The 27,487-nt window shown below is 41.6% G+C and overlaps 1 protein-coding gene across 1 annotated transcript in view; it reads left to right on the top strand.

Moving 5' to 3' along the window:
* The first annotated feature begins 12,757 nt into the window (after positions 1-12,757).
* Positions 12,758-27,487, top strand: part of lsamp (limbic system associated membrane protein) — a 261,006-nt gene continuing 246,276 nt past the window's right edge. Inside the window, exon 1 of the mRNA XM_079558444.1 lies at positions 12,758-13,120. Coding sequence (XP_079414570.1) covers positions 12,954-13,120 — 167 coding nt within the window. The 5' untranslated portion in view covers positions 12,758-12,953. The remainder of the gene's footprint in view (positions 13,121-27,487) is intronic.

Below are 27,487 nucleotides of genomic sequence, written 5' to 3'. Positions count from 1 at the left end.
GTAACAAGGTGCTTCTTTAACATAGGTATAACATTCTTGTCAGTACCATGGAAGAAGAACATATTACATTTTATCACACATATTTATCATGCATGTTTTCTGACATTATAATTGTCAATTGTCTCAATATTGCAGCTTCTAGATTCACCAAATGCACATCAACAAAGTGGGCCCTGCGAGAACACGTGTTTCAACCACAATGGGAAAATACTTTTAATTTTTTAATCCAGTTCAGGCACCTGCTCAAAAATGTAGTAAAAATAAAAAGTGTTAATGATAAAATTCACTAAAGTTTAAAGGAACAGGCCACCGTTTTTCTATACTGAGATATGTTCATACCTGAGCTTAGACGAGTCGATGCGTACCTGTCTGGTCTTTGTGCGTGCCCTCAGTCACGCAAAACGACTTAAGATGTTGTTAGCATTTGGATTCTCCCAATGTATTCCTATGGCTCCAAACGGGGTAAAGTCAGAAGCAATCAAGCTCTTCCACAGGCTCGCACAAAGGCCAGACAGGTACGCATCAACTCGTCTAAGCTCAGGTAAGAACATATCTCAGTATGGAAAAACGGTGGCCTGTTCCCTTAAGGGATATTTCAGGATTTTTTTTTTACATAGGGCTTAATTTCCTGGTTATCTTAGTGTTGTTGATTTCTGGAGATATATGTGTATTTTTTTTATTCATGCAGTCCTTATATTTGAAGAGTGGTGTGGCGCTAGGCTAGTGCTAGGCTAGTGCATGTCTATGGTAAGTAGAAGCCTGCATTAAAAACAGTCTGACCCAAGCACAGTGCACCTGAGGCAAATCACTTACAACACCAGACTACCGATTTAAATGTCTGTGTTGGCTGAATATTTTTTTAATACAACCATTTTACATTAAAACAAACTTATTTAAACGATATTTGAGCAGCATCAGCTTCCTGGTTATAAGCTACGCAGCGGCGGAGTAATCTGTTAGGTTACCCGATCTACAGTAGTAGTACCTGCAGCCGGCATTACTACACGTGGAATTCACAAAGGAGCTTTCTACATATCAGATATGGCAACGTTTGGAGGACTACCCAATGATTTTGAAGAGGTTTGTAATGCAGGCTACTAGTTACCATAGACATGTACTAGCCTAGCACTAGCCTAGCACCACTAAACTCTTCAAATATAAGGTCTGCATGAATTAAAATAATATATATATCTCCAGAAATCAACAACACTCTGGATAACTCGGAAATTAGGCCCTATGTCAAAAAATGTGAAATATCCCTTTAATCAGAGGTATACCTAAAATGTGTACTTTGCTTTCTACTTTCCACTACTGCTCAATACTATTCGGTAAAGTGTAAAATCTTTAAAAAATAATGATTTCTTCATTCTCCCCATGCTTTAGACCAATTCATCTTCAGTGTATAGCCTAGCATACACCACCAGCCTGACAGACAGAACTAATTAAAAAGATAATTTAAGAACGAAGTTAAAATGAGCGGTTTGGAAATGTCACCTGCAGAAGTCTTTTACATGGCAGCCTCCACACACTGCCGAATACAGTGTAATGACTGTGAACACCTACAGGGAGAGTTTGTCTAAACCAACATTAGTTTTCTGCGATGGGCCTCATGGGAGTGAGCGACAGTTCTGCCGCACAGGTAATGAAGTCTGCACAGCTCAAATAATTTCAGCCCACATGCAAACCCCGCATCAAATTACCCTGTTTTATGTTGTAAACCCCTGTGTGTCGGCAGGTAAGCAAACAACAGGAGGAAGTCCTGCGTGTGAGATGGTTTTCTTTGGCTATATGACTATGAAACGTGATGACGTGATATTTAAAGTGCATTATGCTTTTGAAAATATGACTTATTAAGATTGATAACTTCTGTTGTAAGTAATAATTTTCATTTCATTTCAGTGAAGCAGCAACTTTAATGTAGAAAAGTTATTTTTATTTGAAGCTGCTGACAGGAAGTGCCATAGATGATACAGACGGCATCTCTGGAATCGCCCATACATGGTCATGTTTGAAAACAGTTAAGGGGGAAAACAATTTAATTATTCAAAAACTTATTTAACAAATGCTGAATTATAAATATAGTTTTCTACTAAATAAAGATACAAAGACATGGGGAGGAGCAAAGTGGTTCAACAGCCCATAAATACATAAATAACGGAGAATGCTAACAGAATGCTTAATGTTAGCATCGGACTAATACTAACGTTAGCTAGCGCTAGCTACAACTGCCGTTTTTTCACTTCTACTGAACAATCTGCTGTGAGAAAATATCCATATGGGCCTGATTTACACTTGACTTTACTTATGTGTGATAAATAAGTTCATATTCCACCATAAAAAGGCTAAAAAGAGTTCCAAAAGGGTCTATTTTATTCTGTCTGTGTCCAATCAGGAAGTGAAGCTACAAATGTTTGGCAAAATCTTAAATACAAATATGTTAACTATGTTTTAGCAATAATTGTGTCTAATGTGTCATATGCACTTTAATGAAATCACAGTTCGGTCAATGGGTCATGTTACACACAAGGTGTAAGGGAGAATATACTGTATTATTCTATTTTATTTATTGAATGAGATAATGTGGAGTGTTTATTTCTATTTTATTTTATTTTTTTAATGATTTTTTTTTCCTATTCATTGTTTTATGTGCTTTGGTGGAGTAAGCAGCTTTGTTTAGACCGCAATTACAATGTCTTTTAGTTCACTCCCTGATTTCCCACCCGCAGAATTTGCATACAACACCTTATTAACATGCGCGTTTATAATTAGACAGATAACAGTTTATTCTGAGTTTGGCACTTCTCTCAACACGACCTTTCACTTTGTCAGTGGGGAGCCTGACAGCAGCTTAGCAGATAGATGCTGCGGGCCAACTGTCTTCTGCCGCAGGGACACGTGACGACACAGGGGCACAATTCATCCTTTCGCCGAACTTCATTGTTCTTAATTCTCCACCAAAAATACACAACTTGAACATTTCTGTGTATAAGGAGCGCAGAGAAGGGATGTATATTTCCAGGTAACGCTGATAAAACTCATGAAATGGCACCAAGTTGCGCCGTCCCTGATTAAACAAAAAAACAACAGTTCTGTTAATGAGATTTGCAGAGAAAACAATGCCTTCTCCATTATTCTGATATGTATTACAGAAACTGACATGAGCTGAAATAACTTTGTTGTGAATAATGTGTTGGTTAGAGTTTATTTGAATAAGGACGAAGCTAATTAACTCATGTAATTATAATGCCATGCCTGCACTTGACACTCCCTAATTCGCTGCAGTCTTCTGGAGTCACGCTGTGAAACTTTTTGCCTTTAATACATACTCTATACTATATTATTATTAATATTATGTATTATTTCAGTTCTTTCCAGATGATGCACTCACCAACGCTGCTCACTATTTGTAAGGGGTACGGACAGGACAAAAAAACAAAGCAAACAAGATTCTTTCTAAGCGCTTACCAAGTTTTTTCTTTATCCAGTACATGACCGGAGGGCTTTGTTTCATTAACACAAGAATCAGCCTGTCTGCTTGTTTATTTAATATTTATTTTTTTGTCCAGTGAACTAATAATGACCAAACGATGAGCTCACTCTTGAATAAATGTCATAGACTGTAAATATAATGGACGTCTCCTCCTCACTCCTCCCTGTTTACCACAATGACCACGCTCGAGGGGGAAATCATGGCAGGTTTACAGACTCCCCCTCCCGAGACTCGGCCCTTGCGTCACGTGTAGTTCGCGCTGCTCCAATGCTAACAGCCCGGCCCTCATTAGTATGAGATTTCGAAAAATGTTCTACCAGCCTGGTCTCTTTAATTGTCACTAACCCAGCGTTATCACAGGAAAAAAAAATTGGGACCAGACTTTAAAGTTGTTTTTAATGTGTCTAAAGTCCAATGGGGACCTAGCGGCTATATGGAGGTACTACAGCTATGGCGGAGCAATGGCGGCCCCTAGTGTCTGTGTCAAAAAGCAGAGCAGCCGGCGGCCATTGATAAATGCTAGCAAGCGAGGAGTCAATATATGTAAGTTGTTTGTTGCGTGTAAACCGTTATAATACTTTATGGTTAGCTTGTGCTTGTAAATGCATTACACATTTCTTTTTCTTTTATGCTTTTGTAGTGTAATCCCCTGGTGAGGGAGGGAACAAAAAGAAGAAAAAAAAAAACGAAATAAAATAAAATAATAACATAAATAAAAATAATTACATTTAGGCACTTGCAGGCTAATATATATAATATTGTGCGGTTATCCGTAAAAAAAAAGAAGAAAAAAAACGCCACCAAAACAGCGACAAAAAACAGACAGATGAATAAGTGACAAAAATGCCACAAAATACTAACATAAAAGTGACAAAATACAGCAAAAGAGTGACAAAAATATGACAAAAAATATGAAATCATTATTATATTATTATTTTAAAAAAGCAATGAAAAAGTGGCTAAATAACGATAAAAAGCCACAAACATATAACAAAAACACAACAAAAGATTGGCCAAAAACGTAACCAAAGTGAATGATAAATGTGATGACGACGCAACAAAAAAGTGGCAGAAAACTGTACACATTTTCTTTAAATTAGTAGTTTAGTATTATTTGAAATTGATCTTGAATTATTTGTTTATTGACAATTAGTTCATTCATATTCGTTTTTCATGATCATATCATATCATCGCTGTTATGTTTCACTCTCCTTTCATGTATAATGATCTCTGGCTTTGCTCACTGTGTCCAATCCACTTGTGCATCCCTGCTGTACGACAATAGCTGCTCTGTGTGTCGCTGTGTGTTCCGACGGGCCGGAGCAGAGATCACTGGCCTTTGTTTTGGAGCTTCCATAAGCCGTGGTGTACGTCCCCCCCCAACACCACCACCACCACCACCGAGAGGCATGCAGGGCACTCCCCGCTTATTACACACACTATCGCTCTCATCGCCAGCAGACTTCAACCAATTTCAAACTTGAAGTATAGCTAAAAGGTCTCACAGGGAAATATTCCCATCCAAATCAGCATGCCAAGCCAAGGAGCGCCTCTTCCCACTACCTCAGTGCCCACTAGTCTCTTTTAAGTGGTCTTGGTGCAGACGCTGTTTTTATAAACTGCTCAATCTTGGATGTATCTAAAAAAGCACTGGTAGCTTTGAGAGAATGGATGGAGCTCAGTTAAGCATGTTAATGCTTGGAGCCAAAATTCTCATCTTGCTATCAATTCCACCTGCTGCCTTTAAACCATTTCAGAGCAACTCATTTGGAAAGTGAAGTTTACGGCTTACCTTAAAGTGCACTAGGGTTGCTATGAAACAAAAGCAATAATTTCTACCTTAACCTGCCGTCCTCCACCTGTGAGTTGTATTTTACTCACACAAATCTTTATTTTCAGAAACTATAAGGCAGGGGTGTCCAAACTTTTTTCACCGAGGGCCACATAAAAAATAAACAACTGGGCCGCACTCAGTAGAGGTCAGATATGTAACTACACCTCTGTTGTTTTAAAGGGGCTATATGCAAGTTGGCCATTTTATACTCACTACTGCCACCCCAGGTCATACGTGTAACTGCAGCTTCTATATTAAAGGGGCTGGAAGCAAGTTCGCCATTTTATACTCACTACTGCCACCCCAGGCCATACGTGTAACTGCACCTTCTATATTAAGCTCGTGCATGACGGCAATTCGGGCCGAAGTGACACATTTTTGAGTGACCGTACAGGATTTTAGAGGCAGTTGTGGTGAACAGGTCTGGGCTTATTCTACACATTAGGGCATTACTGGAACATGTAGGGGGAAGAAAATACTTAATTTTAACTTTTTAAACACTGTATAGTGCCTGTAAAGTTAGCAAATTCAATAAAATGTTAACTATGCGTTTTAATTAAATATGCTTAAAGTAAAAAAACAGCCTTCATTACTGCTTTCTATTAATGAATTTTCATTTATTTTATATGTATATTCAATTATATATATATATATATATATATATATATATATATATATATATATATATTCAATTATATATATATATATATATATATATATATATATAGCTGGTGTTTGGCACCTCTGGTATCTTTACCGATTCCCTTCTGAGCTGTGCTCATGTATTGAGCACATGGTTCAATACATGAGCACAGCTCAGAAGGGAATCGGTAAAGATACCAGAGGTGCCAAACACCAGCTCCTGGTAGACAGAACAGTCGCTCGAGACTGCAGAACCCGACACACTAACCTGAGCACTGCCTGGATTGATTACAAGAAAGCCTACGACTCAATGCCACATACTTGGATCATTGAATGCCTGGAGCTATACAACATCAACAGGACTCTAAGAGCCTTCATTGCAAACTCGATGAGGTTGTGGAAAACCACCCTTGAAGCCAATGGCAAGCCACTTGCACAAGTCTCCATCAAATGTGGCATATTCCAAGGAGACGCCCTGTCCCCACTGCTGTTCTGCATAGGTCTGAACCCCCTCAGCCAAATAATCAACAAGACTGGCTATGGATACCGACTCAGGAACGGGGCCACCATCAGTCACCTCCTCTACATGGATGACATCAAGCTGTATGCTAAGAATGAGCGAGACATCGACTCACTGATCCATACCACCCGGATATACAGTGCAGACATTGGGATGTCATTCGGACTAGAGAAGTGTGGTCGGATGGTGACTAAGAGAGGGAAGGTAGTCCACACAGAAGGGGTCTCACTCCCAGAAGGAACAATAGCAGACATTGAGGACAGTTACAAGTACCTCGGAATCCCACAAGCAAATGGCAACCTCGAAGAGGTGACAAGGAAAGCGGCTACGGCCAAATACCTCCAACGAGTAAGGCAGGTCCTAAGAAGCCAGCTCAATGGCAAGAACAAGTCCCGGGCAATAAACAGCTACGCCCTACCAGTAATCAGATACCCTGCAGGAATAATAAGCTGGCCAAAGGATGAGATACAGACCACAGATGTTAAGACGAGAAAGCTCCTAACCATGCACGGAGGGTTCCACCCCAAATCCAGCACTCTGAGACTGTACGCTAGCCGTAAGGAAGGAAGCCGAGGACTAGTGAGCGTGAGAGCCATTATCCAGGATGAAACATCCAAGATCCATAAGTACATCAAGGACAAGGCTCCGACAGATGACGTGCTCAGTGAATGTCTCAGACAATGGGGAACAGAAGATGAAGTGCTGGAGGTCCCATCATGGGAGGACAAGCCCCTACACGGCATGAACCACCGAAACATAACTGAAGTGGCGGATATACAGAAATCCTACCAATGGCTAGACAGAGCCGGACTAAAGGACAGCACAGAGGCACTCATCATGGCTGCACAGGAGCAGGCCTTGAGCACCAGAGCAATAGAGGCCCAGATCTACCACACCAGACAAGACCCCAGGTGTAGACTGTGCAAAGAGGCCAATGAGACGATCCAGCATATAACTGCAGGGTGTAAGATGCTGGCAGGGAAAGCTTACATGGAGCGCCATAACCAAGTGGCTGGTATAGTGTACAGGAACATCTGTGCAGAATATGGGCTGGAAACCCCAAGGTCAAAGTGGGAAACACCTCCAAAGGTGGTCGAGAATGACCGAGCCAAGATCCTGTGGGACTTCCAGATACAGACGGACAAAATGGTAATGGCGAACCAACCGGACATTGTGGTGGTGGACAAAGAGCAGAGGAAAGCCATCGTGGTCGACATAGCAATACCAAGCGACTTCAACATCAGGAAAAAGGAACACGAGAAACTAGAGAAATACCAGGGGCTCAGAGAAGAGCTGGAGAAAACCTGGAGGGTGAAGGCATCAGTGGTGCCCGTGGTCGTTGGGGCACTCGGGGCAGTGACCCCCAAACTGGAGGATGGCTCCAGCAGATCCCAGGAAATACATCAGACATCTCGGTCCAGAAAAGTGCAGTTCTAGGAACAGCAAAGATACTGCGCAGAACCCTCAAGCTCCCTGGCCTCTGGTAGAGGACCCGAGCAGGAGGAAAAAGAGACCGCCCGCGGAGGGGGAGGAAGAGTTTATATATATATATATATATATATATATATATATATATATATATATATATATATATATATTAATTGAATATATATATCTTTTATATCTTTTATATTTTTAGAATTTGCAGCAGGCCAATTAAAAGTGGGCCGCGGTCTGCAGTTGGCACGCGGGCTGTAGTTTGGACACCCCTGCTATAAGGTCTTAGCTTTCAAATGAGGCTCAACACTGGCCGAAAGGCTGTAAACTCCAGTCAAGAAGCTGAACTGGAGAAATGCACAACATTTTCAATGCTTTTTATCATCAACACATCAAGCCTAATGTTTCTATTTTTCGTTTTACAGAAATCCTCTTTTTCCCCCCTAAACCTGCATGCACATTTATATTTTATTTATTTTTTATTTTTTTTGCTTTTCTCACCATAAAGCCTACATGTCACACACAGGCCACAGCAGCTGGAGGGGAGCTGTCAGGATGGGCTTTTGCCTTCTGATCTTCAGCTTAAAATGTGCTGATGCTTTAACCACAGAGGGGCTGATTCTGGGGCGTCCTGTCAGTCTGCGCCGCTCACGATGGGATTACAAACAGCTCTGCCTGCTCCAAACAAGTGCTTTATGTGGGGAGACATAAAAGGACGCGCTCGTGTGATAGACAGCACAATAAAACCTGCAGCTGATATATGTGACGACAGCAAAGTAGGCGCATAATGGGCAAGTGGCGGATTACACGGCGAAATATAGTCTGATTTTAAGCAGGTTAGGATGCTTGGAAATGCATTTTTTTTTTAAAAGAAGGTTGTATAATCTGTATGGACAAATGTGCATGTTTGGTCACTGGCAAGGAGAATAAAGCGATGCTCGAACAGGGAATGAGGAAGTAATCTGATCAGTTTTCCAAAGAACGTGCCCTTAATTATGTAATCAGAATGTAAACAGAAGTGATATGTTCCTGATTGTAATATGAATTATATAAACGCAAACAATGCATACGTTAATTGTGATCGTATAGTTGTTGATTAAACAGAGAAGTAATGAAGTAATATGTACCAGAATGAAGCTTGACTGTTCTGTTTTGAGTGTGCATTATTACGTCTAACTGTGAGGTTTCTATGTAATAGCCATAGCGCCTTTGCTCTGCCCAATCCCGTCAGACCTTGGAAGCTGAGCAGGGAAGGGCCTGGCAGGACTTGGATGGGAGACCGTTTGGGAACACCAGGAAGCCTGGCGAATGTAGTGCGTGAGTGAGTGACTGGTGGTGGTCGGAGGGGCCGATGGCACAGACTGGTTGCCTTGCTTCCGTCAGTCTACCCCAGGGCAGCTGTGGCTACAATAGTAGCTTACCACAACCGAGTATAGAGTGAACGAATAGTGCAATGTAAAGCGTCTTTGAGTAGCCAGAAAAGCGCTATATAAAACCAATGCATGATTATTATTGTTATTAATAGAAGTGTTTTGGAAATATGCCTTAATGGGAAATAAACAGGGCTGTGAATTACATCTGTCTTACCGACTGTGCTCATCTGAAACTGGCTCAGTGATCAACTTAATGCATTGTGTAATGTGCCATGGACCAAATCATCTCTCTGCATTTGTAATATGCTGTATGCTATGGACAGCATATTTGAGAAAATAGACCCAGAGATCTATAATAAAACTCTGATGTTGCCATAGTAATCCATTGGAACTAATCTCGAGCTCCAGCAGCCATATTATGATTGTTTACATTACTTCTGGAAATGGACTTATCAGGCAGCAAGGCGGCCACCACATTATTACACTTTTTTAACCAGATAGGCATATTTTAGATCAACCTTGAGATGAAAACAAAATAAATACCATGGATACCGTAGCTATTTAGAGTTTTATTATAGATTTGTAATAGGAACAATCAAAGGCATTTTTTTTTAATATTTTGCACAATTTTTGGGATGCACTTTTGAAGTATATACCGTCGCAGTGGGTATGCGGATGATGTCACAACATGGCAACAGAAACCAAGTGAGTGTCAGCGCTGATGTATGAAATGGGTTATTTTTATTGGTTCTCCAGAACATTGAGAGTTATGTTTGGAATAATAATGTGAAAAAAATAGAATACACTGTAAACCCGAACAAGTTCAGTAAACTCAAAACCTTTGTGAAAACTCGATTACGACAGAAGTTCAGTGGACTCATCCAACATAGTTTGTTTTAAAGTTTAGTCTTATCACATATGTTTTGACAATTTGAACGTACATTTTAAAGTTCAACACACTCATTAAATCAAGTCATTGATTTAAATTTTAATTTTAAGTTTGGTAGACTCATTACATTAACTTTTGCACGTCTATTTCCACCTACAATTTATAAGTTTAGCAGGCTTAGACAAAAATACAATAATACCAATAATCAACTCTAAATACACAAAACATCCAAGTATTCAAAGCCCAAGAATACAATACAATGACATGTATTAGAAATATGCTGCCTTACATTAAAAAACATTCCAACCATAACAATGCAACTTTAGCATAAATTGCATAGCTATCCAAGCTGTAAGAATTGACCCTCTACAAGCTCTTTTGTCAATTATTATCTGAAGTCGAGTCACACTGGCAAGCGGTGCACCGTGCGGAGACTCTTCAATGTATCTCATCAGTATTCATATTTCCTGAAACAAATCACACTAAATGCACTGCCTAAACTGTTACAGTCAGTTCATTAGGCGCTGCGCTGAATGAGCATTAGATCATGGACTATTAAACTGCTGCTTGATTGGCAAGGGCTGAAATTAAAAGCTCATTTCACATTCACATTTCAGTTGAATAAGCAGACACCCCTCTTCAAAACAGAAAACCTTCAGCTCTTATTCAGTGTATGACTTAGCACAAGGCAGCAGCTTCACCATGGAGTCCCGTGGTCATGGTCAACTGTACTTGAGCGGTCCTCAGTAGAATGTAAAAAATGTAAATGCAATGAGAAAACAGGGTTAAACAAATTGAACTCTTTATGTTGTCTGTCACAACATAAAGAGTAAGAAATGGAAATATGTGAATCAAGGACAGATAGATGAATGTCAGGGTATACTTGACATGCCCATGTTCAGAAAGTCAATCTCATAAGGAACTTGTGTCATTACTTCAATATCTACATCTGAATTACTTTTGTCACAGTTCATATGTTGAAAATAGAATGGCGTTACCCAAATCTAAAAGCTTCTTGAACAAAGCGTCAAAATAGCGAGGATGAAAATACAAAGAAAAAAACATGATTTAAAAAAAGAGCCAAAAAAGCAACAATAACTCTATAAAAAGCAACAAAAGCATGACAATGAAAAGCTTGTGTCATTAACAGAAAGAAACACAAAGACATGAGAAGAGACTAAGACCGAACATCGTCCATGACCCCCAGACAGTGACAGGGTGTTCAGTTGGTGTGAATCCTACTGTCCCAAACAAGTCCAAATATAAACAAGCACAACATTTTCAACAATATTGTGCTTGTTTTCCAATCAAGTAATAACACTTACTTGATTGGAATACTTTTACAGAATGCCTAGACAGAGGAAAAGAAAGACTGACAGATTTGTGCTGGATAATGTTTATGATGAGGTCAGAAAGAAGGGCAGGTCAGATCAGTTGCAAAGGCACATGGGATCTGCCATGTAAAACTGAGCAGGTGCAGTGATCTTCCCGGTGTAGGTTACTGGAGCATCAACAGGGTTTTCACTGAGGTGCAGGAGGAAGTGTTGGCTGATTATTTGACTCAGATTGTAGACCTGTAATATGGCCGGACTGAACGTGAAGTAAGCATAGGTTAAAGAGAGAGAGACATTGTTCTGGACTGTTGTTTTATTGAAATAAACCTCTATTGGAAGGATATCACGTGATGTGCCTCTGTTTTTATTTATTTTGTCTAACTGTTACAACTTACCCCATCATGTGTTACAAAGGACCACCATGTATTTGACATCAACTCACGAGGTCTGTGATGTTCTTGCAGAGGTTTGAATCGGTGCCATCTGTAGTAAACACATGTGGATACTTTGTATAAAAGTTTGGGAGCTCTAGCTCAAAAATTCAGTGAGTTACAGGTGCTGAAGCAAAACGTGTTACAACCATACCCGGTCTCCCCTATACAAACATATTACATTTTTAAAACGGTAACTACTAATATAGAAAATAAAACCATTTTAAAGTAACTTGCCCAACACTGTCTAAGACTCAAAATAGTCAATTTTATTGTACTTGATTTATAACAAACACAGTCATTTCTGGTCTTACATCTCGAGATTTTGTGATATGACGTGGTTCTTACTCCACAATTAAACAGTGTAACTTCCAAGCTGGGATGATAGTGTTAGCCCTCAAACACCTTAAGGCTTTCGCAGTAGTAGCCCTCGGTTCGTGACCCCTATTGTGGAGCAAAATCTTTAAACACATTTGCTCAAAAAATCCCCAGGACTGTTTTGTTCCAAAGGTATAATTTTGTTTCCATCTCTGTCCTGGCCGGCTGTGTCTTGCAGAAAGGGACCTCAGGTGGGTGCTGTTGTCCTGACAACCAATAAGGGGCGCATCACAGTCAGAGGCAGGATAATCTGAGCAGAGAGAGAGAGAGAGCGAGAGAGAGAGGTGCTGCGAGTGTGCTGTGGCTGTGTGAAGGGAGGGGGGCGATTTTTCCCATAGACTCGAAACAGAAGCCTGCCTCTCTCTCCCCATCGCTGCTACTGTGTGCGCTGCTTCTCTTTTTTTTTTTACGCGGAGAGCACTGGGCAGCACAAGAGGCGAAGGCTGTTGGCTGTGGTGCCGCGCAAACTTCTCCTACACACATCACTATCGGAACTGTTGCTTTGGATTTCTTTGGCTTGGGATAACTGGCAGGACTTCTTCTTCTTTTTTTTTTTTTACGAACTGCATCTTTTTATTGTTCGTCTACACAATTTGGGATTTACCAGCTTCACGAAAGCGCGCGCATGTACCAGAAGATGCAAGTCGGGCGCAAATCGTGCTGGAAGCAGTTGCAGGCTTCATTTTTTAGACTGCTGTGTCTTATTCCCACAGGATTCCCCGTCCGGAGCGTGGATATGCAGCGAACCACGGACAACATCACCATCCGCCAGGGCGACACAGCCATCATAAGGTAAAGCCCTGACTCTTCTAACTTTCTTCCAGTCTCGCGGTAAAGACACTCCTCCTCCTCCTCCTCGCTATGAGTGGGGGGTTTCACTCTTCTCACAACAACACGATTCTTCACATGCTCCGCTTCTGTCTGTCTTTTTTATTTTTTTTTATTTTACCTTTATCAATATGAATGAATGTGAGTTGGGAACGATTTGCTGTGACGCTTTCAACTTCTGTCACTCCTGCTTATGTTCAGTGCGGGGAGTTTGGTGCGATGACGGGGTGAATATCCAATCCACTGCGCGCAAAACACGTCCTCGCTTCCATCCGAAAATGCATTTGGACGCGGAGAGCGCGCCTGTTTACTTGTAGCGTGCGTCGCGTCCGGACACGCGTGTATTATGCACGACGAGTGATGAGCCGAGGATGCGGAGCTCGGAGTGGCAAGCACTACCGAAGCAGCGCGCGTTTCGGGATGTGTGGAGCGTATGGTGGGTTGGGTGTTTATTCACCACATCCATCACATCCATCACAACTACGGAGAAGAGTACGTAAAGCAGCATCGTTAGGCGTATCTGCTTCCCTCCCGTAGGCCGCTAAGTTCTGCTCCATATATGTGTGCGCTCCCGTGTTTTGGACGGTATTTAAGCCCGTAGCCCACTTAATCACCTCCGAGACAATGCAAGCTGTCAGTTCAGTGTATTGTGATAGTGTTGGGCAGATGTCTCTGAACACGTGATCAGCGAGCCATGTGTTTGGGACGCGCCGAATGCGAAGTTGATTTTTATTTAGGCTATTTGCGTTTGCATGGTGGTTTTATTTAGGCTAGACTCCTACTCACCAGCCAGTCTGGTCTCAAATGCTCTAAATAGGTCCCGTGTATAATGACCGCACACATGCACTCAGTCACATTGATTTTTCGACTCCCCCTCATATTTTATGTGCTCAGTGCCTCTGACTGCTGCTGTATGTACAGTGAAGATGTGGTGCGATGGACTAAAGGAGGAGAGGTCAAACTTAGACACTGCATTGACCCGGAGGAGCCAGGCTGTTGTGTCCACCCGGTCTGGGTCATTTGAGGTTAATGGCAAATCTAATCGGGAACATGATGAATTACAATAGGCTGCTAACTAAAGTACCAGATACAAATACATGGGAACACTACAAGAAACAACCCCACATGAGCTGTTAGCTACATGACCTTTTGCATTATATGAGAGTAATACTTTGCTTAATGGTTCTCAAACTGTGGCTTGGTGGTTAGAAGACTATGTTCTGCAGTACAGCTTGTATTTGTCTTTCATAGTTCCTTTCATAGTCCTTATTTAGCTCTGATTTATTCACGGTTTAGTTGTGGTGTGATTGTCATATATCTATCTCCTCAACAATCCCTCTCGTTACGCCTATGGAGAATAAAATTTCCCTTCCCCTGGAATGGCTCACAGAGGAAAATCTCCTTTCTCCATACAGCTGCTATCGCTGACTTTATTCTCACACAGTGAATAAACCACTTTAATAGATGCTCTTTGCCAACAGGTGCCATCCAGCTCATCGCATTAGTCTGCTGAACTGTTTACTGGTGAACTCTCGAGGGGTCACAGTTATTTGTTTCACTTATCAAATCCAATTGAGTCTGTCTTGGCTATATTCAGCCGCTTAGCCGCACATTCAGCCTGACTTCCTCGAAACCCACAGGCTTAAGGTCTGAATCAAATCCAGGAAATGTTTAGATGCGCCTTTCCAAGATTTTTATGGACACGTTTATTTAAATGGACAGAAATGGCCAATCGGTAACTGAATAAAACTGCTCCATGGCACAGGGGCTCACTAAAGTATAGCTTTTATTTGAGCAGATGCGTTCAGTTAAATGTTCATAAAACATGCCCATTGCTAGATCAAAATAACATGTTATTATGTTGTTTTGTATGCACCAGTTAATGAGGAACGAAAGCTTGATTTAATTTGTCATTTCGAACATGCCTATGCACTCTGTCTAATCATTTCTGAGAAGTCAAGCTATTGTTGCCAGGAGAAGGTGCAAGGTGTGTCAAAGAAAGTTGAATAAAATTGCTTTTTGCTTTGGAAAACGTGCTCTGAAGGCAATTTTCGAATTGAACCCTCGCTGCTGCACAGGCCGGGGGTCATTCGAGGCTCTGGCGCTGCTGACAAAATACCTGATAAATGATGTCTATCTAATTACCTCTCCCGATCACAGTAAGCAACATAATTAAAGGCACATTCATAATTCATCTTGTTTGCTTTGCCGATCACTCTTGTTTATCACCGGTCGCGGCACGATTAACTGAGGCCAGAGACCCCCATGGCTCCGTGGCGAAAACACAGCCATTTTTCAAGCCCAGTTTCAACCTGACAAATTGGATGTGTGGCCTGCGCGGCGGGGGTTTAAAAAATGCGCAGAACTTTGAGCATGGGTGGGGGAACTGTCGGCGAGCGATTTGTCATGCTGCACGTTGTATCTGATTCCATAAGCTGGGCTCTTTGTGCGGGGCTACTGGGATGTCGCTGACCCCGGGGGGTGTAATATCGCCGACTGTATAAGCTCCTTCACTGGTGCCCCTGGCTACAGCCATGCCCATGGCAAAAGACTTGAGGAGTCAGCTGGAGAAAACAGTATGGGGCTGAACCACTGCACTTACAGCAAGCTCGGGATAGTATCGGAACAAGCAAATAAAGCAAAACCGAACATATATAGACATTTGTGTTTTCAGAATAAAGGGCACATTTTCTGCATCTGTCTCCAAATTGCAAGACTAATTATTTGAAAAGAAAAGAAATCATCATCTAAACGTATGAAGCTGACTGAATAGAATTGCCAAAGTCTTTGGCCAGATTCTGAGAGACAGGCCTGTAAAGAGTGACCTTAGGACAAGTCAGACCAAGGTCTGTCTGGAGAGCTGCAACACTGGCAGAATATTGATCCATCCCTTTCTGTCTGAGCTAAACAATCCCCAATCCCACAAGTTTCTTTTTAAACAAAAATAGTCAAATGTGGATGGATCTTTTCATGTTTCAAACAAGACAAAATATTTATGAAAGTGAAGATGAACCAATGCACTCTTCCTGCATTATAAATTCCCTATTTACATATTCAAAAATGCCTTTATTTGAAGGGGTTAGATCAATCCAAAACCTTTTTACCCAGTGAGTTACTTTTGTGTACAAAAAAAAAAACCATCAGAGAGCTACTTGTGCTTCAAATAAACTTGCATAACCATGCAATTTAGGAGGAGTTCACGCTGCAGAGTTAGTTGCCAAGATTCTATTTCAACACAGTCAAAGGAAATTACTTGAATTGTTCAACATGTTCAGAGCAGTCAGAAAATGTATCAAAAATGTGACTTTTCAAGCACATGTAGAAATGTACATGGCCTTTTGGGAGCTATCAAGACACGGCTGGAGAGCTGCTGATATCGCCTGTTGGATCATTCAACATTTTGAAAACATTGCATGCTGGATCTTAATCTATAAATCAATATTCAGTATCGATTTTAAACATATTCAAAGTGGATGCTCTGGTTTCTTTGCTCCTTTTTTCCCTCAAAATGCCAGACCCACAAACTCCATTAAGAGTAAATATTGACACATATCCCGAACATCTGCGGCTGCCTTACACAACCAGCTGTGGAGCTACAAATTGATTTGGTGTTCGTTCGTGCGCCGCAGTCTTCAATCTGCTCGCACTCATTTACAAGGCGCCATCAGATGTGAAGATTTAACCACTCTTAACCTCGCAGACCCTTCGCCGTACGAGGCCATCGCAGGAGTTAATCTGACACACAGATTATTCCCATGGCAACAGGCAGCTCGGGGGTTACTTCGACATGCTTGCATCTCGATTCTTCCTCTCTGAGATGGCAATTCTCATAGAATCGCAATACTTCCTTTCAAATGTTATAAAGAAACCCACTCAGACACAGGGAGAGCGTGCCAACTCCACACACAAAGTCAGACACAAATTTTTCGCTTTGACTCAAATTGTAACTTTTTCAAACTTTGAAGAATGGCGACCCTGGGGCGCGTATCTCACCAGTCACATCACTTCTTCAAATCGATCGACAAAACCTGAGACCTTCTTTTGGCAGTCACCCCTTTTTTGGATGACGCCAGCAAGTGAACTCAAACCTTTGCCATCCTTCTGTCGCCACAACGCAACTCACTGAAAGCAATAACGTTTCCGCTGCGTGTCTTGGAGCCCTTTTCATGCCACAATAGTTAACTTTATAATTGCTTTTTGGAGTCCTCCTCTGCTCCATGGCCTTAAGGATGAGCCGGATAATGTCAGGCAGAAGTCCCTGTAATTGACAATCGTTTATTAAAGCCATAATGACACGACTTTTGCGTGCTCCTCTGGGTCGATTATGCACACTTTGACAACGCACTTTGCCTCGCCGCTGGCTTTACGGGAGGGGTGATTTTGCACTTGAGCTGCGCCCAGGAGCATCATATATATAAAGATACCACAGAAGTGTGCGCTTAATTTGGATCAGATCCAGGCATACTAATCTTGTGCACAAAATCCACCGGAGGGTTAGACACAATGTAGCTCCAATCTTCTAGCTTTGTGTCAATTCAGTCAAAAGCGGAGTTGTTTTATCCTGCATTATTGAAGATTCAACTTTTGAACTCTGACGGTGGATGCTTTTATATATTGATGCAACTTTATCACATTATTTACACTCCAGTCAATGCACAGGTCACACAATAAAAGAACGCGTTTACAGGGTATTTCCACGGCTAGCATTGTTCTTTAGAAGTGAAAGACAAGGCACAGGTATATGTGCCTTACTTTGATCTGACTTTATGACAAATTAACATTATGTTTACATTTAGAAAGAAAATATGCATGAACTCTCATATACGAGAGCAGTGAGATGTAGTAGAGTTAAACGTGAAAATAAGAATTTTAAACAGGTCATGTTTACTTTGAGTTCCAATTACCTTAAATAATCATAAAATTGAAATGTTTGTTCTCACAATAATCCTTAAACTCAAATATGGAATCATGACATTGTATTATTTTATTTGTCATCAATATAGCATTAAAACCAGATATCTCTATAACATTTAGAATGAGCCTGAACCATAAGGAAAGGCATATATAAGTCAAATCTGTAGTTGATGTGAATCAATGCACTGCAGAGGCCAAATTAACCTGGACACTGTGTTTAACTTGATGTTTTGTTTATTTGGAAAGGGACAGTGCATAGGAATTTACATTACACAATGTAAATGTGCCCGAGTTGCCAAAAAAAGCTCATTTTCATCGGTCGTCCCTTTGGCAGATGTCAAGGCCAGCCTAAACAAAGACAGAATTAAATTCACACAACAATTTCCAAGATCACAATGGAGAAATTCACTTGTTACATTCAGCATTCAATAAGATCACTCAGGTTGTGCAAAACAGACAGGAAATGTGCAAACAGTTAAATAGTAGAAAAAAGCGGTATCTTATGTACAATAAGTAAAAGCAAAAATCTTAGGAAGGAAGGAAATAAGAATAAACAAAAATAGGATAAAAAGTAGAACTATTATAAAATGTAGAATATCGAGGTCCAAAGTTTGCAGTCCTAGTGCAGTTTGTCAGTAAGTGATGCTGGTACAGGGAATAAAGTGGTGCTGATACATTATTGCACGTAGTTTTTCAAAGGGATTATTGCACATGTTACTTTACAGTCTTGTTGTTCAGTCTGACAGCAGTGGGGATGAAGGACCTGCTCCTTCTTGCACTGAGGGTGTCTCAGTCTGCCACTGAAAGAGCTGCTCAGCTCCTATACAGTCCTGTGCAGTGAGTGGGAGGTTGTGTCCATGATGGAGGTGAGCCTGAATTATACCCTTCTGTCCCTCACCTCCTCCACAGAGTCCAGGGGGCAGCCCAGGACGGAGCTGGCCCTCCTGACCAGCTTGCTCAGTCTGTTCTTGTCCCGCTCTGTGCTGCTTGGGGCCCAGCACACAGCAGCGTAGTGGAGAGCAGAGGCCACCACAGAGTCATAAAAAGTCCTGAGCAGAGGCCTGCTCACACCGAAGGACCTCAGTCTCCTCAGAAGGTGGAGGCGACTTTGGCCCTTCTTGTACAGGTGTTGGTGTTGTGGGACCAGTCCAGTTTATTGCTGAGGTGAACACCCAGATACTTGAAACTGTCCACCTCCTCAATGTCCTCCCCCTGGATGTTCAGCTGTGTGTGTGGTAGTGGCTTCCTCCTGAAGTCGATCACCATCTCTTTCGCCTTACTGGTGTTCAAGCACAGGTGGTTGAGCTCACACCAGTCCACAAAGTCCATGATACTATACAATCATAAAGCAACTTTGATCCACCCGCCAAACACACAACTGGGAATCTTCAAAATCTGCAATAAATATACAAATTTGCAAACCAAATGTTCTAAATCCTGCATAAACAAATACTTTGGTCCGGGAGCTTATCCAAAATCCTCTTTGAAGTCTTATAAAGTCAAATACAAAGTTTTGTCTCAGAACTCTTAGCTTGAGTCGAGTTTAACAAAATCCTGCTATTTTCCTCTAAGTAGCAAGCCTGCATTCTTTTGATAAAACTTTCAGCATCACACAAACGAGACATGATTACAAAACGCTTCAAAAATGAAAAAAGAAAGCTTGAATATTTGAAGGAACGAAGACAAGTCATTTGCATGCGGGTAATTAGCGTATGTGCTTTCCTTGCATAATGCACGTATCACACTGATGCTGTAGGTCAATGAAAGATTAAAAGCGCTGTCGATCTGTGGAGGTACACGCAAACATATGGCAAAGACATGGCGTTTGCTTCCGCCCCTTCCTCTGCGTATACACAAGCGAGCTGTGATCACCATTTCCTGCTTGTCACTTTCAATGATGGAAACTCTGTGCACGTATTCATTCCCGCGGACAGTATGCAAGCTCGGGTAAGGCGATCTTATGAGCGATATATCCCTGGCTGTTTTTCAAAGCGGGCGGTGTAAAACGCCGCAGAAACAAATCAATCTCGGGGTTGCCGGACGGAGGGCAACGTAGCAACATCATTTGGGATGTCTACTCCCCGGGGGACTTCTATATTTCCACCAGCTGAACTTTTTTTTTTGCTTTCTTACAGTAGAAAATCCGGGACGAGATCCAGGCCTGCCATAGTTTCATCTCTCTGACCAACCAATGAACGATATGCTCCAGTTGTGCAGTTTGTACGGACTGTGGCCCATATCTCCACCTGGTTATCAAAAACTGCCATGATGAAGCTCTCTAGACGGAGTGAAACATTGGCGTCCTTTTACTGCAAGCCCACTTGGATAGCTTTCACTTTTCCAAGCTTGGAAACTCAAGTGGTAGATACAGTGCCTGAACCACCATCATCCTTATCTGCTGCACAAACGAACTCTTCTCTGCCACTCCAGGTTTTCTAAAACGCTACATCGCCCCTGCTCTCCCGTCTGAAGGGTCCCCGAGCCTCAGCCTCAGCCTCTGCTCCCGCTTCACATCTATCCTGCTCGGCGTTTTGCTTCGCCAGCAGTGCATTGTCCAGCCGTGTCCTCATCTGACTCACCGGGCGCTCCGAAAGTTACTTTAGGACAAAAGCGAACAAGAAAAAAAAAGTACCGGAATGCATGTTGGCGGCTGAATGCTTACACAGAAAGAGAACAGGCCGCCTCTGATGGGATGAATTGGAGTGGGAGGAGGCGGAGGAGGAGTGCAGGGACATAGCATTAGTACAATCAGCACAATAATCCCCTCTGTTCAGCCCGGGACCATGGAGGATTTTCAAATCAATTTTTGACACATGATGCTGCGGCGAGAGGGGAGAACAGTGTTGTTAGCATCATGTGTGCTTTTCAAGAATACAGAAAGAAAGGGCCAGGTAGATATTAAGTTTGCAATTAATCACAAATTGATTGTTCATGCCGTGAACCTATACACATATTTCTGTACAAATATTGACAGTCTTTAATTGCAAAGTCTTGGTCGTTGCGTAGTGTTGGCGTCCGTGCTTACAAGATATCTGAAATTTGAATGCTGATCCATTTATTTTCTGCAGACAGTCCCGGATTAGTGTGCCTAAATGTTGACCCAATTTTGACGAGTGCAGGGATTACGCTTTGGAAAGGAATGTAACTAACACAAATAGACAAACCAATACTGCCAGTTGTGGAGTATTGCGGTATCCAGCACAAACTCTTTGGCATGTATGTTTTCCTATAAATATGAGCGTACGTTTTTTTTCCCCGCAGAATGTTGTTTTCTTGACTGGCCCGACGATTGTTTTCACATGTCGACAACTTCCCAATGTGTTTGCCGTCTCCCGTTGACAAGACACACTCGAATGCGCCAAGATTCCCAGCGTAGACAATGCATATTTTAGAATGGCATACAAAAGATCGGTCAAAAAAAAAAAAAAGAAAAAAAATCTTTGATGTGCAAATCTTCGGGACCATGGGCTCTCTGAGATATTTCCCTATTCTGTGCAGATTTCCAAAGCCCTTTTGGTCCTGTTGCGAGTTATCAAAGTTACTTGGGCTTTCATCTTGGCGAGTGTGATCTGAATAATGGCCCGCGGGAGACAGTGGAGAGACTTTGACGCGGCAGATGGACAGCCCTCTGTGTGCCGAGACCCAATGCAGCTCAGCGCACTGCCTGGACTTCTTCCAACCAGACTTCAAACTGGACTCTTTCGGTCACTGGTTTTGATGTGGTTTTCACCTCCCGAAAACAAAGACGTCACAAAGCTCTTTATTACAGTGTGTCCTTTCAATGTGTTTCTGTGAGCCAACAGAAAACCCAGAACAGTTTTTTTTGTGTTGGGTTGTTGTTTGTTTTTCCCTTTAATCCCTGGTTTTGGGGCCTCTGAATATTAAAGTAGTACTGCTCTCCCTAAAAGCAATTCCACTCCATTTCCTCGGCTTTTGTTGGCCAGACCTGAATGTCTCTAAGTGCATATTTAAACTACTCAGCAATTTCTCACAGCCGCCGGCCACCTAAGGGCCGCGGTGGTAGAAGCAGAGTGTGCTCCACTAAGAAACACCTCCAAATGTCAGTATCAAGGAGCAGCAGGGGAACTCGGCACGTCCTAGGTTCAGTATTTTGAGAACATTTGCATGGCGTAATCACTTTAGTAGCCCGGATCTGAACAGTAGTATGGGGGCACAAATTTGACAAAATGTTAAGTTCTGGAACTTCTTTATGCAAAACAGTGTCAGATGATTGAGAATGTGCAGCAACGACAAACCGGAGGAAGGGGAGAACCTTCGAGAACAAAGTCAAATTGAAATGATTGCCCAGTCTGAACATAACCTGGTGTTTTAATATGCAAACTTCACTCTGGCCAATGTCTTTAGGCGTGTTCTTCTAAAATAATGGAACACACAGACGACAATCCATCCAAGAAATTGTCTTAGTAAGAGGGGAGGCTGTTAAATGTTTATGAAGATTTCCGGAAACTTTAATAATGGCCTCAATGTAAAACAGACACAACTGTTCATCTTTGTGTGTATATCAATATTATGGATTTTGGCATTTTGGCCCTTATATAACATATATGTTCCACTGTGCATCATTATTCTCTTGAAGTTTATTGTTACACCTTTCCTTAAAACTTTACATTTTGCACAATACTGTTAACAAAATCTGGTAAAGATCGTTGCCTCCAGCTCCTGAACTAGAGCGTTATAGTTTTGGTACATGGCTGCAAGCATTTGGATTTTAGCCGGGGGCAAGTTTTTCAGCGTTTTGCACCTCCGGGATTGGTTTAAGATTATATGATGCAACTTACCTCCACCAACTACACAGTGCAAAAGAAGCTTGGATCGCAAGTCTTTAATATTTCCTTCATGCCGATATACTTAAACCAGGGTGTTATTTAACCATGCTACTTAATGTTGCACCTTCTGTATGGATCAGATCCGCCATTGAGTCCTGTTCCCTTTGCCATTGCAATGCACGTGCATGTTGTAGAGGTTTAGCTTCTACAGTATAATTGTATGTCACTATGATTAATAACACAGTGAGCCCTGCAGTTGAACTTAATCCAATCTTTTCACTTGGGGCTTTCATTCCCATTAACCAACCAGTAATAACGCTTTGGTGCTGAACTCGGGAAGAAAAATATATTTTACATTTTTGTGTCACGAAGTGAAATGAGATGTGATGGCGAAGTTGCCCCAATTGAACTCTCAAATGAACTGGCAAGACAGATTAAATAAATGTATGGCTTAGTCAATGCATTAAAAGGATTTAAAGGGGATATGTACTGTCATATATGAGGCACAGTCAACCTTTTTTTTTAGGTTTTAGCCATGTGTCGTAGAAAATCTAAATCATCGACTGGACTGGGTTTTGGTAAAGTTTGGTAAAGCTTCTCGTCACAGAAGCGTCTTCATAGCTCAGTTGGTCAGAAAGACACTTTGACCCAAACTGGAGTGGTCTATATAAGACTCAAACTCCTCCCAGGAGGAGGGAACCAAAACTGACAAACATCCCTACTCAAGTTGTCTGCAGTATCACTCAACTAGCAAGTCTTTGTTCTGCCCCTGTAGATGCTCAGTGTCTTTAGGATGGACTAAATTCTGTCTCAAAGTGTTTGAAATACAATGGAAACTGCAAACTGCAACTTCTCTCCTACTCCTGCTACATACAGGATGGCTACTCCTTTCCTTCTAGGCTCTGTTTACTGTCTGCCCTGTCTTTTGCTTCTTTGAGCTGTCTTCACCTTATCAAAGGACTAACTCAGGTCTTCCTGGGAGGAGCCTGAGTCTTTTATAGACCGCTCCAGTTTGGGTAAAAGTGTCCTTTCTGACCAAAAGAGCTAAGAAGAAGCTTCTGTGACTTGCAGCAATGTCCTCAACCATGTGGTTACATTGTTCCCTCATCAAAACAATACACGGAGTAGTATTTTGCTTTGTTCAGAAAGTTTTGAGGAATCCATCTGGTTATTTCTCCTACAGCAGAACGTGCTTCAATCTGCATGTCCCGGCTTCGATTATGTAATAGATGGGCATTAAAAATAATCGCTAATATTTTTAAATTATTGATAAATCGTACTGCTGCAGAGGACTCTTACACGTCACAATGAGACAAAGAACAACACAGTTGTTGATGATGATGAACATGTTCTTTCCAATCACAGAATCTTTTAGTTATAAAGGATGAAACAATGCTACGATGGTTAAAAGCAGGTTTATAAGACCCACCACAAATTTTGGTCTTAAAGTTACATCATTTTACTGGGATAAAACAGATGCCTTTGATCCGCGTCCGCCCCAGCTGTTAATCCGTATGGCGTTTAAGTAGATTATGGGGCCCACCGTTAAGTATGGTCCTGGATGAGCACACGCATTGTTTACCAAGCTATCTCCACCGCCATCAGCAAAAAATAAAACTGCTTACCAATTCAGCGACACATGCCGGTTTGGACCACAGGGTCAAACCGCATGAAGACTGTATAATTTCTGCCTATTACATAAATGACAGCTCCTGGGACGTAGCGCTGTGGGTTGTTATTACGGACTTGGGAAGGACCTGCGGTGTGACCAAACTGGCCCTTACATAAGTTTTCATCATGCCTTGTCTTAATAAGTGTGCTTGAGCGGATTAAACATCAAAGTGGGGATTGTCAGCATTGCAACGGTTACTCAAGCAATGAGCTGGAACTTCCTAGATGTGTAGATAAAAACACTATCAGTGATCTCGCTACTTCAAGAGATGACTTTGAAGTTATCTCCTGCAGATGTGATTTTCTTTCAATCGGGGTAATTAGGGGTCTCCTCAAATGCTATGCTTTTGAGTGATGGGAATATGCAAATTATTGATGGCAAAATTAGATTGGATAAGCACAGAAAGCACAGAACTTTGTTTTTCTTTATCTTACTATATTTATATCAAGAATTACCCACTCAAGATGTTTTCCTTAGTTGTTGCAAGATTTTTCAAACAGCAGAGAGATAGTAGTTAATTTTAGACTCAGTATTATTGTTTTAGCCGTGGAGTATATCATCATTTATTTTATTTATTTCTCAATTGTTCAATTCCTCACTATCGAAATATGTGCTAGGTCAGTGTTGAGGTGAGCTATGCATGTGCAAATATGAGAGAGGTCGGTAGTTGGGACATCAGTCAAGCATCAGTGTAAATGTGCCAGATCTGTAGAAATATTTGCCGAACAGTCTAAATCAGTCTAAAAGCATTGTAAAGTATCATCACTCAGTCTCTTGAGCACCAATTTCAATCACTATTTATCCTATTGGCTCGTGCTGAACGGCCATACCATCTCTGTAGTGCACTCATAACCTTGATTCCATATACAGATTGACCTGTCATTGAGGCATACAGCACAGAAGGCTTAATCTTCAACTGGACACGTTTATATATATATACATTCATACATTTCGAGAATCATCCAACGTCGGTAACTATGATGGATGTTCAGTTGAAGATTAAGCCTTCTGTGTTGTATCTACCTGGATAATTGAGGTCAATCTTTGTTGGAATTTAATCAGAATTTGGCAAGTTTTGCCTGGTGACTGTGCAATCTATAACACCTTCAAAGGTTCTTTTAGAAAGATACGAGGTATAACAAGACGTTTTTGTTCAAATGCTATACACGTTTCGACGGACTGGGAATTCCACTTCCGTCTTCATCAGAGGTGTCTCCTGACGTGCATGATGGGTTCTTCCCAGACAAAGAAAGAACAGCTGTTGTGCTGGAGTACGTCACCATCTAATCTTGCATCGGACTATACAGCTTTGGCTCTTGAAGAAGAGAATTGGATGATTCTCGAAACATCGGCTACTATGTACTTTATATTAAAACATGTCCAGTTGAAGGTTAAGCCTTCTGTCTTGATTCCAGAATAAGTAAATAGGCTAATCACAACGCAGCTAGTGCTAACAGCCACAACTGCTTATCATTTAGGGCTGCAAACGATTATTTGGTAATCGATGAATCTACCAATTATGTTCACAATTAATCGGCTGGCTGTGAATGATGTATGAAAATTGTATTTTTATTTTTATTTTTTTAATACATAACCCTAAATCTGCATCACTTGACGACATCTTGATGGAGTAAACTTAAAGTGAGTGTTTTAGGAGGCTCTTAGTGCTAATTCTGCTTCTGATTGGATGAGACACAGACAGATATTTTTTGACATTTTCAATGTACAAAACACTACAGACCCTAACTTTTAAAACAAAGTAGGTTTTCATAAAACATACACAATTTTCATGTCATTTTTGCTCTATTTGAGTCTGTGTTTACTAAAGAACTAATAAATCGATTACTAAAATAGATGTTGACTATTTCAATAGTTGTCGATTAATCGATTAGTTGTTTCAGCCCTACACTCACTGAGGAGGCCCTGTGCCTGTTGCAATTTCTTGTTGCAAGAAAAGAATTACCTTTGTTGTGCTTCGATGTAAGCCTTTAGAGCAGAGTCAGCACTCTGGTAGAAGACAACCGCTGTAATCAGGAGCTGAGGTATGTACTTTTGTTATGCATATTAAGTAGCCATGTGCTCCGGGTGAGACTCAGGCCTTCAAAGTAATACAATAGAGGTAGAAAGGCCTTTAGACACCAATAGGACTGAAATAGCATGTGTCTGTCACTGTGAGGGTTAGAATACTTCTGCCTGTGTTTACAGTACAAGACTTTCAATGCAGGGAAATACTGTACCTCATGTTTGTGTCCCAACCTGAGGTCTTTCTCCCGTGTTTGCACGTGCACAGCTCCACTCAGTATTGACCAGGCACGTATTTGGAAAGTGAGGAATTGAACTGCATGCACTCATCACGCATCTCTCCTCAAAATATTTCTGCACTAATGATGAAGAAAGGCATCGATAGAGGCAACGAAACAGCGAGTAATTATGCAACTTGAATAATGTTTTCCGAGCACCTGATGCCCCGGTGACGTACGTGGGTGTTATAACTCCGCTGAATCACACTTAATTCTTATTGCCGCATGGAAAAATTACATGTATTATGACGCTTAAAAAAAGAAAGAAAAAAAAACACTCTATTTTGAGCGATATGCAAAACAGGAACGCCACTAAACCGAGAAGAACCCCCCACGGGCGCAGTGCGAACATGCTGTTTTAAATCACCACCATGCGCGGCCAAGTTTGAAATTCAGATGCTCATTTCCGGGACATTGTCATTTGAGAGCCGCAGTGCCGGTGCCGATATGTCCCAGCGCCTACACTAATTGCTTGACGGTAGCATGCTCAACAAGATGAGATAAGCTGCCCAAGTCATGCCTCGCCGTGACACTGCCAAGCTTAGCCAGCGGTTCATTATGTAAGGCCAGTAATCAGCTCAGAAGTCAACAGCCGGCCCGACATACACAAAAGCCTCGCAACAGTTTCAAACTCACTGCTGCAGGTGACGCAACACGG

This window comes from Gobius niger (assembly GCF_951799975.1).
Source record: "Gobius niger genome assembly, chromosome: 1".
In the NCBI taxonomy this organism is placed as follows: domain Eukaryota; kingdom Metazoa; phylum Chordata; class Actinopteri; order Gobiiformes; family Gobiidae; genus Gobius; species Gobius niger.
Note: the sequence above shows the minus strand (reverse complement) of the source record. Positions and strands in the feature narration are given on the sequence as shown.